We start from the raw sequence: 18,609 nt of genomic DNA on the forward strand, positions 1-18,609 counted from the left end.
TTTACAGAGGGTATGGCTTATCTCAATGAGATGTAAATGAGCCCTATTGTCCCTCCCAGCAGCTGAGAGGGGTGAAAAAGCACAAACTTTAAAAGCCGTTTTCTCCGCATTAAGAATCCTACCTTCAAATGGCCACAACTTCTCCAATTCTTATCAGATTTCCATGTGTTACATATCGTTGGAAAGCTTAGAATCTGCACTTTCAGGATCTGTGAATAACTCAAAATGTCCCAGATCCGACTTGTGTCCCTACTTTCCGTGACTGGTCACATATTTTAAGTAGGGATCATCAACATTTGCTTCTTAGACATCCTAAAGACTGTAAAAATACAAAAGTTAGAAAACATATATCAATAGGGTCCATAGGGGAGAAGTTCCACTGATCCAAGGTCACAGATTTTTTTTATTATTTGTGTTTATTTGAGTTGTAATGCACCATACATCATCTAATCATGACAATCCTCATATCTATCAATTCCTTATGCAAAGATTAAGAGAAAATGGGGTGGATTGTGTCTGTAGGATGTATTGTTCAGATTCTATGTAGATTTAAAGTTTACATTTTTCACAGCCGAATATCAAGCACGGTCACAAAGATGATACAAAAAACCACACATGGGACAATAATTTGCATGGGGAACATCAAAATTCCTTTTCTAGACACCTTAAGGATTACAAAAAACTAGGTTAAAAAAATATACCTTTCGGGTGCAGGTGAACCCCCCCTTCCTACCAGACTATATAATGTTTTGTCATTACAACAGACTTGTACATGTTAATTGGCCACAGTTTTTTTTTGTAAATGTAACCCACTTCTGTTTTTAAAATATACGTAGATTCACACGATCAGAAAAATTTACCAAACAATCCAGATCAAATTAACACTTCGTGGTTTTGCAATATTTATTGGAAATTACACACATCTTAGTAAAATTAGACAAATCTGACCAACAGAATGAAGATGCAACAGTCAGGCCCGTAAGGTTGTGGGGGAAGTCCTGATTTCAAGAGAAAATAAAATATGAACAGTTCCAAATAAACGACTGCACACTGTGCACACCACCTTCCTTCCCCCTAAAACTGTCTAGCTAGTTTGTGCATTTGAATTCTGACATGACCGATAAATCATCGACAGTTTATTATTTTTTTCTTACCGCTGACATGTGCATGCGCGCGTCAAATTTGAAAAGTGAATGACGATACGGAAATGACGTCAGCTGTCCAGCCACTGGTGTCTACCAAGAAGTGAGTCTGCGGGGCTGCAGCTGGATGCCTCTCAGGTCAAGAGGAGATTTAACAATGAATCGAGAGGTTTGTGCAGCTTAAACATCATTTACCTGAATCAGACAACATCGAATAATTTCTAATCTTACTGTCTGTGTGTGTTGTGTTGTCAGGATGTGGATTGTTGTGAATCTTCAGTGTATGTGACTGATGATGGGAGTCTGGATTCAGTGTGGATGAGCAGAGATCAGAGTCTCACACCACAGACACTGCTGGACTCTAAACTCTCTGAAGAGAAATCCAGACACACACAGAACTCAGAGCTCAGTCTGACTTTTCTCTCAGAAATCAAAACTGAACCCCCAGAAATCAAAACTGAACCCCCAGAAATCATAACTGAACCCCCAGAAATCAAAACTGAACCCACAGAAATCAAAACTGAACCCACAGAAGAGGAAGATCGCCCTGATGAAGATGATGACTTTATTACATCAGGTATGTCTCCTTAATTATTATGGTGTTTTTAACTGGGAGCACCTATTTTGGGTTTTCAGTCACAATCTCACTGAGTTTAGGATATCTGTAATATTTATTGAGCAACAGTTATGTAGGCTTAAAGGGTTAGTTCACCCTAAAATAATAATTTGATCATAAATCACTTACCCCCGTGTCGTTCTAAACCCCCAAGTGCTCAGATTGTCTTATGAACACATTTCTAGATATTTTTGATGAAGTTTTGGAGGCTAAGTTCTTTCTGTCCAAATGACTTCAGTTAGTTTCAAAATTCTCCAGAAAATAATGAAGGATGTGCTCTTAAACAGGAAATAATATATGGAATTATTTGTGCATCTTTGAATAACTGTAAGAATATTTCCTTTAAATATAATTTTTGTCATATAAAGTTTTAAGCTCACGTAACACACACTGTTTCTGCATTTCTGATGTTAATCTGGAGTACCTATAGAGTAGTATTACATTCTTTTTATCTCTGAAGAGTCTTTAAGGACACTCCACTACAAACAATTACACAAAGGAAATAGACAGCATTTGCACAAACACTGAGTGTGTTTTCATGCACAGAATAAGCAGATTACTATCAAAAATCTGCTTATTATAGAAAACTGTTTCCATGCGTTTACATGCAAATCAATAATCTGGCTATGCAGACAACTGCGCTTACATGGGACTTGAAGAATTCAAGAAGTTTTCTCGCTGGCAGTGACGTCACCACCTATAGTACATAATAGTCATTCAAAAAGCCGACGGCATATATCTGTCTAAAAAAAGCTATATTGTTGTATCTCTTCTCGGGTCTGCAGAACCTGTAAATGTAACATGAGCTTCTATTTTAACAGTTTCTCTGCCAACTGCTTTAGTCAAGAGGAGACCTTTATACGTTACTTTGCGCTTACTTCTGCGTGTGACTTTTATCTTTCATACGCGGAGATTAGGGATGTGCAAAAATATCGATACAGCTAACTATCATGATAGTTTATCAGTTTATTAAGCATAATTGGCGTAAGACTGTGCATGTAAACGCACTCACTGATGTTTTTTCTTCTTTTATTTTTAATTCTTCCAAGAACAAAAAGCTGTGGAGCATTTTCGTCACCCTAATGTTTGATTCCTGTTTTTTTGTTTGTTCTAAACTTTGTTTGCAATGGTGGATTGGCTACTTTTCTTCACTTATCCTCATTTTTTTTATTTACTGTAAATGTTGCACATCAGTGATGCCCTGAATAATTTAAACAATAATTTGTATTGCGTGTCGGAACACGGTCAATACTTTGAAAGCTCGGCGGACACGTGCGCCAAACGCAGGGAAAAGGTACACCTCGCCTTCGTGTAGCGAGCCCCCTTGTCACGTACTTGATGTAGGCACGGATACAATGATGTTGCCGGAAAAGTGGATCATGGAGACATTTTAATTGTTCACGATATCGTCATATCGCACACCCATATCCATTTTTTGCAACACACGCTCCGGACCCTCGCTTTAAATATCCCATCACTAACAATGACCCAGCTGTATTAACAGGACTGACACCTGACTTGTGTCTTATGTGTGAATCTAGAAAAATATACAGAATCTCAATTCTTCATCCTTCTTTGTGTAAATAAGAGTAAAAAGACAATTTATTTGTTTCATGTTTCTTTCAGATGTGAAGAGCGATTCATGTCTGGATAAATACGCCATATGTTGTCTGCATCAGATGCAGAGAAGCTTATCCACGCTTTTATGACCTCTAGAATAGACTATTGTAACTCGTTACTCGGAGGATGCCATGCAAAACAGGTCAACAAGCTTCAGCTAGTTCAAAACGCTTCTGCAAGAGTTCTTACTCGAACTAAGAAGTATGACCGCATAAGCCCAATTCTGGCATCTTTACACTGGCTACCAGTTAAATATCGTATACAATTTAAAATATTACTAATCACCTACAAAGCCTTAAATGGCCTAGCACCCTCATATCTTAGAGAATTATTATCAGAATACAATCCATCACGTGCATTGCGGTCACAAAATTCTGGCCTCTTAATTATCCCTAAAATATCAAAAGTGTCTAAAGGTGGCAGATCCTTTTCCTACTTAGCCCCTAAGCTATGGAATGATTTACCAACCGACGTCCGAAAATCAGAGACAGTAGATAACTTTAAATCTAGACTTAAAACTTTTCTCTTTAACAAGGCTTTCAAATAGTTGTTTTAACAATGGTACTTATCTCCTAATAGCTAGCTTGTACAACCTAATAAATAAATAAATTAATGAATAAATTAAAACCTTTTTTTTCGTCAACACTTCAAAGCATGGTAAATCTCATTAATACTCTCTAGTAATATGCTGAAACTTTGAATGGGTTTTCGATTGAGTCTTAACTGCCAAATATGGCCGGCTTGCAATTGTGGCCTTTTTCCATGACCTTAAAATAGTATGCCATACAGAACCGTTTGCCACTGTACGTTAGCATTAACGACGGCAGTGGGGCCTCTGGCCTTAGTCAAACGAGTTCTGTTTCCGTTTCTAAAATCATTAACTATATGTAATTGTCACGGTCCTGTCAGACATCTGTGCTAGATATAGGTCTGAGTGCATCTGACAGGACCGTGGCAGTATTATGTTCTGTGTGGGGGCATGTGGAATCACATTGTGTGTGTGGCTTCCACATGTTTCCGGTGTCTTGTTGCTGTCGTGATCTTGCCAGACCTTAGTATAGGTTCAGGTCTATGTTCTGAGGGCAAGGTCAGGGCAGCATTGAGTTTACGTGGGAACACGTGTGTTTCACATCATATCTGTGTGACACGTGTTCCCAGTGTTTTGTGGCTGTCATGGTCTTGCCTGACTTTGGTTATTATCCAGAGGGCAAGACCAGGGCAGCATTGTGTTTACGTGGGAACACGTGTGGGTTTCACATCATGTATGTGTGACACGTGTTCCCAGTGTCTTGTCACTTTTACCCTACTCCCTTACGTACTCGTGTCTTAAGTGATTAATTATGTTCACCTGTTCCCCATTGATGTGCTGTCCATATATTGCCCTCATGTTCTCTGTGTGGTGTGCGTGCGTTGTTGAAGTTTAGTGTTCCATGTTTCCGAAGTGCTTTATTGTTCCAGTTATTCCCGTGTTTGTGTTCCATCACAGTGTTTTCAGTTATCTTCTGTTTTACCCCCTCGTGGGTGTTTCTGTTATTCCTTTTTGTAAATAAATCATAGTTATATTTTTATACATCTTTGCGTTTGGGTTCGTCTTTTGTTTTCCACTTCCCGGTATTAACCGATCGTGACAGTAATACACTTAACCAGCAATAGTTAGCCTGTCCGGAACCGAGCTGACTAAAACCACATTACTGTGTGACACTTGTTTTCTATGTGAACGGCCCCTACGCTAATAAGATTTTGTGTCTCTCTCCCTGTCTCGTCCTTGATCCCGAGGACGAGACAAACAGATCCAGTTCCGGTACATGTGAAAGTCGGCACACAACTGATCTACTAGCTGTTCTTCAACGTGATGTCCAGCTGATGCCTGACCAAAGACCACCGGCAGAACCCGCTTAATCTCCGCTTAATCTCCGCTCAATCTCCTTCCGTTTCAATGTGTATATATATATATACCTCCCAAGGGTTTTTTCCTCCTATGACTTTTTTTACTTCCCCGGCTAAAATTCCGGGGGTTTTTTCTCCTAGGGGGTTTTTCAACCCGGGGAGGCAGCCTTTTTGGGCTTAACTTCTATACGTTACATTAGTAATACGTTTGCTTATAATGTTGATTTATAGCCGTAGCAAATTTAACTGCTTGTGCTATCGTTTATTATGTTGTGCTATCTGTCGATTTTCTGTGCTTTTCACTGCATCTATTATGTAAAGCTGCTTTGATACAATTACCAAATTGTGAAAAGCGCTATATAAATAAAATTGAATTGAATTGAATTAAATTGGATATAGAAATAACGCCCTCAACATCAAAAGAGCGACTGACAGCACAAACTCTTTCCTGCATCACCTGTGGAAAGACATTCAGCTCACAGAGACATTTAGAGAGACATGAGAGAAAACACACTGAACAGAAACTCTTCGCCAGATCTGAGATCAGCTTTACTACCTTACAAGAGAAGAAACTTCATTCAGAAGACCACAGAGAGAAGAAGAAGAAGAAGCAGTTTCACTGTGAGCAGTGTGGGAGGATTTGTGTCTCTTCCTATAAACTAAATGTTCACATGAGGATACACAGTGGTGAAAAGCCTTTCAACTGCACTGAATGTGGAAATTACTTCAGAACCAAACAAAATCTTGATATTCATCAGAGACTTCACACAGGAGAAAAACCTTTCAAATGTTCTCAGTGTGGCAAGACGTTTGCTTGTTCAAGTAACTTAAAAAACCACGAAAGAGTTCATACTGGAGAGAAACCTTATTACTGTAGTGTGTGTGGAAAGAGTTTTAGTCAACAGTCACCCTTAATAAGCCACCAGAGAATTCATACAGGTGAAAAACCTTACAAATGCTCTCAGTGTGACAAGACTTTTTCTAAGTCAGATCACTTAAAATCTCATCAGAGACTTCATACTGGAAAGAAACTTTAAAAGAACAGCATGTAAGAAATTTATATAAATGAATCATAAAACAGCCCTGATATGTCACTAGACATTAAGAATTAATTTTCATTTCAAATATTTATATCACTGACATCAGTGGTCTGGCCAGGATATTGTCATTTAAAAAGTGGAGTTGCAGCCCTCAACTGATGTTTATGTTGTCATTTTGTGTATTGGCCACCAGTTGTGAGATTGCAGTACCAGATTTAGCCACAAGGTTTGTGATTGCAATACCAGTTTTGACCACAATCCTAAATACTGTTCCTTTAAAGGACCGGTTATTGCATTGAGAGCATCTTGAACAGATGTGTGATATGGTAGCACAATAGAAATGAACTGCAAGAGCTTGTAGAGAGGAGTAAAGACTGCTGAGAGGAACACCAATATATTTTGAATATACGTTGCATACTTGACAAGCTTGTCACATTTTTACTGCACAGAAACCATATATTGTATAACAGATTTCATTCTACTTCATTATTATGACGATCACAGTTGAATGTAATGTGGTAATAAAAAAGGAAGAAAGTTATTGTACAGGTTTATGAAAATAAAGGTTTTAAACTTCAACTGCACGTTTCCTTTGCATGTTCAAGAGGGAATAGTTTAAAATAATTAATTTAATTCCTTAAAAAAACATATAATCTTAAAACGTAAGTAATGTGATAAAAATGAGAAAATAACCTACCTGATAGAAAAAAAAAACTTTTGCTACTGTATTTGTATATAGCCATGTATAAGGGAGAATAAGTTAACCTGACTATACATTTAGGTCCTATAAATAAAGCTTATGACTAAAAATAGGTGGGTATCTGATTTAAAAAAAACTAACTTTAGCCTACTAGCACTAAAATCACGATCCACCCTCCATTCAGATGGCCATCCATAGTCACGCTTCCTCCAAAACACATGAACAGACCAGACGTTCACATTTCATGTCTCATTCACTAGTTAGAAGCCTTTCCAAAGTGAATAACAACATAAACAACTGTTTGAAATCAGAATTAGATAGCACGTTTTCGGTTGTGTAGACGTAGTAGTTTGCTTGTAATTTTGAAAACATAAATATTGTTACGCTAATTCTTAAAGGTACACAAACTACAAAAGCAACATAGTAGCTATACGTTTACATGCAACCAAATGTTTGTAATCTCATTGATGGCTCAATCATACTAAAAAGCATTCATGTAAACACCTTAATCAATACGATTCAGGCCGATCGGATGCAAATTTTGATCGTATTAAAAGATGTGGTGTATTCCGATCTTTGATCCGATCATCAGGAGAAAAATATGCATATAAATGCGTGAATCGTAGTGTTTTCTCAATCAGATGTAAAAAGACCTTGTGCCCTCTAAGGTGGTTATTACCGGAATATTAAACAGTGCATTATAGGGAATGTTAATGTACGTCACCGCAGTGTTGCATTATGGGACGTGGGCGCCATGTTTAGAGGCACCGCCGAACGCTATGCCATTTAATTGTGCGTGTGTTAATCTAAAACTAGGTAAAATTGTAGAAGAACGGAAGAAATCGAGCAGTTGAAAGAAAAAGAGAAGGGACCTTATCGGGAGAAACTAAATGCTACTGCCAAAAAACTTTATTTGGACAAATAAACAACATAGATCCATATGATTTAGCAGCCCAAGACTGGATTATGGATCCAGACGCACTACCTCCGCTTACATATCTGATCAATTACCTTGTTTTTGCAGGACTTTATTTACACTTTGCAGGAGTTTAAGAGCTATAAATCTCTTCAAGCTTATAGTAAGATGACACTTCTTCTTTTGAAGTCTTATGACGGTTGGCAAACCAGCTATTTACTGACAATGTCTTAATTGTAAGAGCCATATTCAAAGTTTATTGTTAATTCATGTATATTGTGTTTAAATCTGTGTTTAATGAGCAAAAATATTATGTGTAATTTGCAATTTTGGAAAACTTTTATTTTGAAGCTCCATTAAGATAATTGGTCGAGTTGACCTAGTTTTTTTTTAGAGAAAATTAGAAAGATGGGAGCATCACAGTTTTTTGACCTGTAACATTAATTTTTTTTTCAGTAATTTTGATAATAAATACATTTAAAGAAGGATACTGTAAGAGTCTGATTGTTGTCCGAGTCAAATACGCTCTAATTCATGGAAAGAAAGGGTTTGAAGAAATTCTAGATGGATTGCCCTTACATTAATGATTTTATAAAACAATTCTCCGTTGTATTCTGTGCGATGAATCAACACATGTTCATAAGATGGCACTTCTGTTTTGGCCAAGTTATTAAAACAAACAAAATGTTAAATATTTAGCTAACGTTATGTTATTTAAAGAGTCACAAGCAGTGGTTTTGAGCAGTTGCATTTAATAAAAAATATTTGTTATAATCGTCAAAATTGTCTAAATATTTATTTTTATAACTCAAGTGGTTAGGGTGATCAGAAATTAATGAATCAATCTATCAATAACTTACATTTACAAGTTAGTTTGACAGTGTTAGCATAAAAACAAGACAATTTAAGTGGTTCTGCTTTTATTAATCACACAAATTACTGAAATGCAGCGAACACACTCTCGCCGATGCAGGGATTTTTTTTTGAAAAGTAGACGTTTTTCTCCTGATTGCAGCAGGCAAACCACGCTATCCGGCGTCTTTTCGTCAGCTCCTGCACCGACTTCCCTTGTTTTTTCCACGAATAAAAGCTGAAAAAACGTATTTCGTTGTCCAGTTTCCTCCCTGAACGATCGCGTGACCTGCTTGATCGAGCAGTACTGACCAAACATATCGAAGTTTATTAAAATCTCGACAGAAAATACAAAAACAACCTCCAATACAGAACTCAAATACAGCGGGACAGGACGCGATCCTGCAAATATGGCGGATTACCCACAATGCAACACCGCTTGACGTCAACTCCACATTCCCTATACAGTCTGCCAAACATGTTTTTTTTTTTTTTTTTGGCTGACCAACCCCAAACATTAACTAATCTGGGGCTCTACAAACCCCCTTCCACGGTCCGGGGCATGACAGACCTTGACCGAGATGCTTTTACCCAGACTGTCAATGTTCCTGCGATACGCATACCAAAAAGTTTGAAGAAAGTGGCGCTACACAGGCCTGGAATTAAACGTGTTGTGGAGGAAGATAATACAGATGGGAAAGATAACAATAATGGAGATTATCGGCTTCTCCTACTAGATCCAAGCAGCATAACGTCAACAGATTCATTTGGAAATGATGAGGCAACAGATTTAAAAGCATTTGGGGTCCCTCTGGAGATCCAGAGATATGAACTGAAACTCACCTATGAAAATCTCAAGAGTGAAGAGATACTGCGAGCTCTACTTCCTGAAGGACAGGATGTGACATCAGGATTTAGCAGAGTGGGACACATCGCTCACATGAACTTGAGAGACCACCAACTTCCCTACAGAAAACTTATTGGTCAGGTTATCATAGATAAGAACCCTGGCATTACCTGTGTGGTCAATAAGACCAACACCATCGATTCCACCTACAGGAACTTCCAGATGGAGGTTTTGGCTGGAGAGAATAACATGGTGGCAAAGGTACGTGAGAATGGCGTGTTTTACGAGTTCGATTTCTCTCGAGTTTACTGGAACCCTCGACTCAGCACAGAGCACGAGCGCATAGTTTCTCTCCTTCGACGTGGCGATACAGTAGTTGATGTATTCGCCGGGGTCGGCCCATTCGCAGTCCCCGCAGCTCGTCGAGGCTGCGAGATCCTTGCTAATGACTTGAACCCAGAGTCGTTCCGATGGCTCCAGCACAATGCTTAACTCAACAAGGTTGATAAAAAGATAACTTCCTTTAACATGGATGGGCGGGACTTCATCCAGGGACCAGTGAAGGAGCGCCTGCCCGCTCTAAAGAAGGGATCGCAAAGAATTCACGTGGTGATGAATCTCCCTGCGCTGGCTCTGGAATTTCTTGATGCTTTCCGAGGTCTGCTAGGTCCAGAGCCAGAGCAGAGCCTTACCTGTGAGGACAACCTGCCTCAGGTACATTGCTATGGGTTCTCCAAAGAAGATGACCCACAGAGGGATGTAATTGAGCGGGTGGAGGCGAGTTTAAAGACTACACTGCAAGGACAGTTTTCTGTGCACATGGTCAGGAATGTGTCACCTAATAAAGAGATGATGTGCGTGAGTTTCACTCTACCAAGAAAAGTCCTGTACAGCCAACATACGCCAGACAGTGACAGCTCAGAGGAACCGTGCCCAAAGAAACAGAAGTGTGAGGAACCAACAGACTGATTTAACTACTTGCTTCTGTAACCTTAAATGTTTAGTTTCTTTTACATTTTTATTTTAAAGGGACACAAGGCAGCATTTTTGTGTTAATAAATCATCTTCGTAAGTCGGTATATGGTTAAATGACTCATTACATGACGAATGAAGACTCTCTCGCCCGCCCCTACCGTCTGTAGGAAGAATACCCCACTTGCAAGTTCGCTGTATCCGACCCGGTGTCCTTCAGTCTCGTATAGTCTCAGATATAGAATGCATTTACTCCCAGACACTAGGGGGAGCTAGTAGACAAATAATACTCAGACTTGCCTTGTGTCCCTTTAAAATAAACAGTCATGACTTTGGCAAAAAAAAAAGCCAAACATGTTTTTTAAATAATAATTTTATTAATTAAAATCAGTATTTTAAAGTGATAATCATGTCAAATGATAATCATCAAGTGTTACTACATCATTCTAAAGTAATTACTTCAATAGGATCAATATTCTATAGTGAAGATCATATTTACCAACTAGTAATTCCTTTAATAGCCCTTACAAAAATGGTTTTGCAGAAAAAAAACATGGTTACTGTAGTAAAACACAATTTAATTTTAAAAATCATAGTTAAACCTTGACTTGTGTAGTAAAATCAGGGGCGTCGAACTGGGGGTAAAACCAGTACTGATTACCAGGGCCCCAAAGAAAGAGAGGGCCCTTGAAAAGTCTGGAATATGTTATGGGGTGGGGCATGGGGGCCCATCAGGACTGCCTATGCATAGGGCCTGAGATCTTGTGCAACGCCCCTGAGTAAAATCATGGTTTTGCTGATAGTAATCACTACACAAAACCACGGTTACTACACTTTAACCATAATAAAACATGTTTAATAAAGGGAGGTATCATAATGTGTGTTATTAATTGTTCAATTCACTAAATTTTGTTGCAGTTCAATCGTCTCCTGTAGGCAGTGTTTGAATCAACAGTAAATATCAACAAATATTTTAATATTTGGTGCAGATCATTACACTGTTTATCTTATATCGTGTACACTCTCACACACTTTACACCCTACTGACACACCAGAAACAACAGAGCCGTAAATTTGCCTCCAGATCTGCAGCCTCCTCATACTCACTTGTAAAGCAGTGAGCGTCTTCTCTCTCCAGTACAGCAGGAGGCGCTGCAGCTCTTTAGTCCGCAAATAAACTCACTAAAGAAAGAAAGAAAGAGCGCGCGTGTGATGTGTTTGTGTATTCAGTGTTTTTCCCTCTTGCGCGTTTCATTGACTTTAAACAGACTCTTGTTTCTGTGTATTTAAGTGTTGAGACGTTGATGATGAGATGTGCTGTAAATCCGTATGAACTGATCTGTCCATGCTGGATATATTGATGATTTCATCACAGAAATCGCTCAGCTGAAGAAAGAGGAGATTTAGCAATGAATCGAGAGGTTTGTACAGCTTAAACATCATTTACCTGAATCAGACAAGTCTGACTTTACTCTGTTATACTGAGTCAAAGCTCACAGACACTCAGGACACTACAGTGTGTGACAGTAAACAGAGCTTACAGGAGGATCAAACCGCCACAGAGTCTCTGGATTCTGTCTGTAACGCTGGAGAACAGCAGCAGATCCTGCAGACCAAACTGAAGATGTGTTCAGTTAAACTCATCGACTGCACGAACCTCATGATGAAGATTAAAACGGAACCTACAGAAATCAAAACTGATCCGACAGAAATCAAAACTGAACCGACAGAAATCAAAACTGAACCGACAGATATAAAAACTGAACCCACAGAAGAGGAAGATCGCCCTGATGAAGATGATGACTTAATTACATCAGGTATGTTTCCTTAATTATTGTTGTGTTTTTAACATTTTTAACTGGGAGCACCTATTTTGGGTTTTCAGTCACAAACTCACTGAGTTTAGGATATCTTTAATATTTATTGAGCAACAGGTATGTAGGCTTAAAGGGTTAGTTCACCCTAAAATAATAATTTGATCATAAATCACTTACCTCCGTGTCGTTCTAAACCCCCAAGTGCTCCGATTGTCTTATGAACACATTTGTAGATAGTTTTGATGAAGTTTGGGAGGCTAAGTTCTTTCTGTCCAAATGACTTCAGTTAGTTTCAAAATTCCCCAGAAAATAATGAAGGATGTGCTCTTAAACAGGAAATAATATATGGAATTATTTGTGCATCTTTGAATAACTGTAAGAATATTTCCTTTAAATATAATTTTTGTCATATAAAGTTTTAAAGCTCACGGTAACACACACTGTTTCTGCATTTCTGATGTTAATCTGGAGTACCTATAGAGTAGTATTACATCCTTTTTATCTCTGAAGAGTCTTTCAGGACACTCCACTACAAACAATTACACAAAGGAAATAGACAGCATTTGCACAAACACTGAGTGTGTTTTCATGCACAGAATAAGCGGATAACTATAAAAAATCTGCTTATAGAAAACTGTTTCATGCGTTTACATGCAAATCAATAATCTGGCTATGCAGACAACTGCGCTTACATGGGACTTGAAGAATTCAAGAAGTTTTCTCGCTGGCAGTGACTTCACCACCTATAGTACATAATAGTTGATCAAAAAGCCGACGGCATATATCTGTCTAAAGCTATATTGTTGTATCTCTTCTCGGGTCTGCAGAACCTGTAAATGCAACATGAGCTTCTATTTTAACAGTTTCTCTGTAGGGCTGTCACTTTTGTGAAAAAATCATATTCGATTTTTAATATATAAGTGTTCATTGAATCGATTGTAAAATCGATTTTCCATGTCTAAAAAAGACGTTTCCATTTAACGCCAAATAACAGACAAATGTAAAGAGAGCGCCTGAAACGCAAAAGTCAGCAATATTTCTTATTCATTGTCATTAAGTTTCGTGCAGAATAAAAAACAGCAACAGTAGTGCAACATTCTCTAAAAGAGTGGACTGCTGCCATAAATGAAAAACATTACTGCAGGTTCAACCGGCTGCTTTTATGATTTAGGCAATTCAAAATGTATTTTAAATAATGATTCGATCCATTTCAAACAACTGTTCAAAAATGAAACTTTAAATAGACTTACTTGAAGTTGAGAACATGCTGTGTATTTTTTTATTAAACGTAACCGACACTTAGGCGGCAATAGGCAGGCATAATGAAAAGCGCAAAAAGACTAGGGCCATTACAAATTATTGGTCAGGAAAACAAGTCGATCAACATTTAAGGGGTCAAGAGCAGAGCGCTTTTCATTCACTTTATGTCCATCTGTTGAGAAGACGCACTCCGACCGCACTGATGTCCCAGGGAAACTCGGGTACTTCGTTGCCAGCTGCGTATTTCGTACTGCCAATCTTCCATCTCAAAAGCGGGTCGCTGTCAGCTCGCAAGGGTGGCTCCTTGTCATAACTCATCATCTCCTGTAAGGTCACAATTTCGACGCTGTCTCGTGTTGCACAGGTTTATTGACGTTGTCCTCCATTTTCTTTGCAAAACACTAGATGCAGCGATTGAAAGCGTGAAACTATAGGTGCGTAAAATTGCTGGGTATTTTCTGTCTAGCTTTCGCACACCTACTGCACTTTCGTAATACTTTATTTTCTTTTTCTGCTTGTTTGTGAGTTTTGTTACCCTATATTTTTAACTGTTTAATTCTTTTAAAATTAATAGTGTACATATTTGGTTAAAATCGATTGCCTATTTTCGTTTTCGAAACGTTTTTTGGTTGGTCCAATCGATTGTGCAATCGATTTTCGAACGAAAAGTGACAGCCCTATTTCTCTGCCAACTGCTTTATACATACTTTTATACGTTACTTCTTACTTCTGCATGTGACGTTTATCTTTCATATGCGGAGTTTGGTGCTGTGCAAAAATATCGATACTGCTGTATCGATAGTGTATCGATATTTCAATCTCTACTATCGATATTTTTTTTAACCCATCAAATCCCTCTGTGTGCGTCAAACGACCTCCTCCGCCACTGCTGTAGTTGTCACTGTCCAGTTGTCTGGACATGATTGTATCGTATCGTGACCCATGTATTGTGATACGTATTGTATCGGGAGGGCCTTGCCAATACCCAGCCCTAGCATAGATCACGTTATCAGTTTATTAAGCATAATTGCCGTAAACGCATGTTTGCATGTAAACGCACTCACTGTCGTTTTCTCTTCTTTAATTTTTAATTCTTCCAAGAACAAAAAGCTGTGGGGCATTTTCGTCACCCTAATGTTTGATTCCTGTTTTTTTGCTTGTTCTAAACTTTGTTTGCAATGGTGGATTGGCTACTTTTCTTCACTTATCCTATTTTTTATTTACTGTAAATGTTGCACATCAGTGATGCCCTGAATAATTTAAACAATAATTTGTATTGCGTGTCAGAACACGGTCAATACTTTGAAAGCTTGGCGGACACGTGTGCCAAACGCGGGAAAAGGTACACCTCGCCTTCGTGTAGCACGCCCCCTTGTCACGTACTTGATGTAGGCACGAATAAAATGATGTTTCCGGAAAAGTGGATCATGGAGACATTTTAATCGTTCACGATATCGTCATATCGCTCACCCATATCCATTTATTAGCAACACATGCTCCGGACCCTCGCTTTAAATATCCCATCACTAACAATGACCCAGCTGTAATAACAGGACTGACACCTGACTTCTGTCTTATGTGTGAATCTAGAAAAAGATACAGAATCTCAACTCTTCATCCTTCTTTGTGTAAATAAGAATGAAAAGACAATTTATTTGTTTCATGTTTCTTTCAGATGTGAAGAGTGATTCATGTCTGGATATCGAAATAACGTCTTCAACATCAAAAGAGCGACTGACAGAACAAACTCTTTCCTGCATCACCTGTGGAAAGACATTCAGCTCACAGAGACATTTAGAGAGACATGAGAGAAAACACACAGAACAGAAACTCTTCAACAGATCTGAGATCAGCTTTACTACCTTACAAGAGAAGAAACTTCATTCAGAAGACCACAGAGAGAAGAAGAAGAAGAAGCAGTTTCACTGTGAGCAGTGTGGGAAGATTTGTGTCTCTTCCTCTAAACTAAATGTTCACATGAGGACACACAGTGGTGAAAAGCCTTTCTACTGCACTGAATGTGGAAATTACTTTAAAAGCAAACACAATCTTAAAGTTCATCAGAGAATTCATACAGGAGAAAAACCTTACAAATGTCCTCACTGTGAGAAGAGATTTAGCTGTAAATATAATCTGAACCGACATGTGCGTTCACACACCAATGAGAGACCGTATCAGTGCAGTGAATGTGACAAAACCTTTAGTGATTCAAGTTCATTAAAAAAACACGAGTATACTCACATTGAAGAGAAACTCTATCAGTGTTCACACTGTGATAAATGTTACGGTTATAAATATCAGCTGATAACCCATCAGATAGTTCACACTGGAGAGAAACCTTACGTCTGCACTCATTGTGGAAAGAGCTTCACTAATTCATCTAATTTAAGAGTTCATCAAAGAGTTCATACTGGAGAGAAACCTTATCACTGTAGTGTCTGTGGGAAGAGTTTTAATCTAAAGGCTACATTAGTAAATCACAAGATAATTCATACAGGTGAAAAACCTTTCAAATGTTCTCAGTGTGACAAGACTTTTGGTTATTCAAGTAGTTTAAAATACCATCAGAGAGTTCATACTGGAGCGAAACCTTAAAGGAACAGTATGTAAGAAATTTATTTAAATTAATCATAAAATGGCCTTGATATGTCACTAGACATTAATAATTAATTTTCATTTCAAATATTTATATCACTGACATCAGTGGCCTGGCAAGGATATTGTCATTTAAAAAGTGGTGTTGCAGTCCTCAACTGATGTTTATGTTATCATTTTGCGTATTGGCCACCAGTTGTGTGATTGCAGTACCAGTTTTAGCCACAATCCAACATACTGTTCCTTTAACACTGTAATGTTTGTGGGAAGATTTTTAGCCAACAGTGAAACTAACTTAAAGGTCACGTTTTCCTAATCCTATTTTTTAAAGTCTAGTTAGTGTGTAATGTTGCTATAATAGCATAAATAATACTTGTAAAATGATAAAGCTCACTGCCAGGTGATATATTTTCTTTAACAGAATTCGCCTTTCAAAGCTTACAGCGAACGGCCGGTTTGTACTACAGACCTCTACTTCCTGTTTTAATGACTACAATAGAACAGTTTTTGACTAAACCCGCCCACAGGAATATGTCAGTCGCCAACTAAGCTAACGGCAAGCTAATCAGCCTGTTTTGAGGACAGTGAAAACAGCGCTATACAGATAAAGTAAATTATGTGATTCCATACAGGTAAAAAACCCTTAAGTGTGACTAGACGTTTGCTCTGTCAAGTCACTTTCCTTCTGAAAAAAAAAATCTTTACAGAAATTCCTAATGGTTTCCATTAGCTTTTACCATTAAAACCACTACAAAATATCTTCCTTTGAACTAATTAAATGTCTGACCGAACATCTTAAACTGTCAGTGCCTTAAAATTAGCAGTTTAGGTGCCAAGCTGTTAAAAAGTGTATGTGTGTATGTGTCCGGGAGCAAACAAACTGTTCATAATAGTGTTAATAAAATATGAAAAACAACATGAATTAACACATTTATCATTTTTATGTCCCATTTATCTCTTTTAAGAACTCATTAATTTTATATTGTGTGCTATCATTAATTGTTCATTTAAGAAAGGAACTGTTCAGATTATTCAGTAAATTCTTTGTTCATTTTTACTATGATTACGTCTCCTGACTTCTGCTATAGGCCTATTCTCTCGGCTGGTAAATGAAAGTTTACATAATTATTCAGTATTTTGTCATTCTTTTTATAATTTCTAGGAAAGTTAAAGGACCTGTTATTGCATTGAGATCATTTTGTCCAGATGCACAGCGTGATGTGGTAGCACAATAGAAATGAACTGCAAGAGCTTGTAGAGGAATAAAGACTGCTGAGAGGAACACCACTATTTGAGTATATGTTGCATAAATAGACAAGTTTGTCACACTTTCAATGCACAGACACCATATATTGTATAACGGGTTTCTTTTTACTTTATTATTATGACGATCACAGTTGAATGTGATGTGGTAATAAAAAAGGAAGAATGTCATTGTACAGGTAAATTTACAGATGAAAATAAGGCTTTATACTGCACGTTTCATTTTCATATTCAAGAGAGAATAGTTTCAGAAAACGAAAATTAACCATGGTTTTACTACAAAAAAACAAAACAAAAAACACAGTTACTGTAGTAAAACACAATTTTAAAAATCATGGTTTTGCTGATAGTAATCACTACACAAAAACCATGGTTACTACACTTTTAACATAATAAAACCATGTTTAATAAAGGGAGGTACCATAATGTGTATTTGTTCACTAAACTCTGTTGCAGTTCAATCGTCTCGTGTAGGCAGTGTTTGAATCAACAGTGAATATATACATATATTGTAATATTTGGTGCAGATCATTACACTGTTTATCTTATATCGTGTACACTCTCACACACTTTACACCCTACTGACACACCAGAAGAAACAACAGAGCCGTAAATCTGCCTCCAGATCTGCAGCCTCCTCATACTCACTTGTAAAGCAGTGAGCGTCTTCTGTCTCCAGTACAGCAGGAGGCGCTGCAGCTCTTTAGTCCGCAAATAAACTCACGAAAGAAAGAAAGAAAGAGCGCGTGAATATCAATGTTTCAGGAAATGGAAAAATTGGACATAATAACTTGTAATTTACAAAGCTTTTTGGAATGTAATTTAGAGCAATTGAAGAGATATAGAGTCATTATTAAATTTATTAAAGAAATAGGGTTATATGGGATAATTTAGTGTTTTTTTTTTCTTTTTTTTCTTCTCTTTACTCAAGCATTTCTTTGTATATCGGTGCTCCACACTCCAGTTTAGTAGGTGGCGGTAGTGCACCATAAGCTGGTTTGCCAACCGCCATAAAATTACAGAAGAAGAAGAAAGAGCGCGCGTGTGATGTGTTTGTGTATCCTCAGTGTTTTTCTCTTGCG

The 18,609-nt window shown here is 37.8% G+C and overlaps 1 protein-coding gene and 1 pseudogene across 2 annotated transcripts; both read left to right on the forward strand.

The window, feature by feature from the left end:
- The first annotated feature begins 741 nt into the window (after positions 1–741).
- Positions 742–16,675, forward strand: LOC129437065 (uncharacterized). 2 transcript variants are annotated; one of them, XM_073865915.1, is made up of 3 exons: positions 742–1,311; positions 1,398–1,719; positions 15,345–16,675. In XM_073865915.1, the coding sequence occupies exons 1-3, from the start codon at positions 1,270–1,272 to the stop codon at positions 16,262–16,264; spliced, it is 1,284 nt and encodes a 427-aa protein (XP_073722016.1). In that variant the 5' UTR covers positions 742–1,269; the 3' UTR covers positions 16,265–16,675. The 2 variants fall into 2 exon arrangements, with proteins under 2 accessions (XP_073722016.1, XP_073722017.1); XM_073865916.1 differs by lacking the exons at positions 742–1,311; positions 1,398–1,719 and adding an exon at positions 11,770–12,409.
- On the forward strand, positions 9,252–10,909 carry LOC129437254 (tRNA (guanine(37)-N(1))-methyltransferase-like; annotated as a pseudogene).
- Positions 16,676–18,609: the final 1,934 nt, after the last annotated feature.

The sequence above is a fragment of the Misgurnus anguillicaudatus genome, unplaced genomic scaffold (assembly GCF_027580225.2).
Source record: "Misgurnus anguillicaudatus unplaced genomic scaffold, ASM2758022v2 HiC_scaffold_33, whole genome shotgun sequence".
NCBI lineage: Eukaryota > Metazoa > Chordata > Actinopteri > Cypriniformes > Cobitidae > Misgurnus > Misgurnus anguillicaudatus.

Bases quoted from the DNA above. Each gene is read 5' to 3' on its own strand.
- LOC129437065 (XM_073865915.1), top strand. From the start codon at position 1,270: ATGCCTCTCAGGTCAAGAGGAGATTTAACAATGAATCGAGAG. The intron at 1,312-1,397 runs GTTTGTGCAGCT...TTGTGTTGTCAG, and splicing joins ATTTAACAATGAATCGAGAG to GATGTGGATTGTTGTGAATC. The intron at 1,720-15,344 runs GTATGTCTCCTT...TGTTTCTTTCAG, and splicing joins TGATGACTTTATTACATCAG to ATGTGAAGAGTGATTCATGT.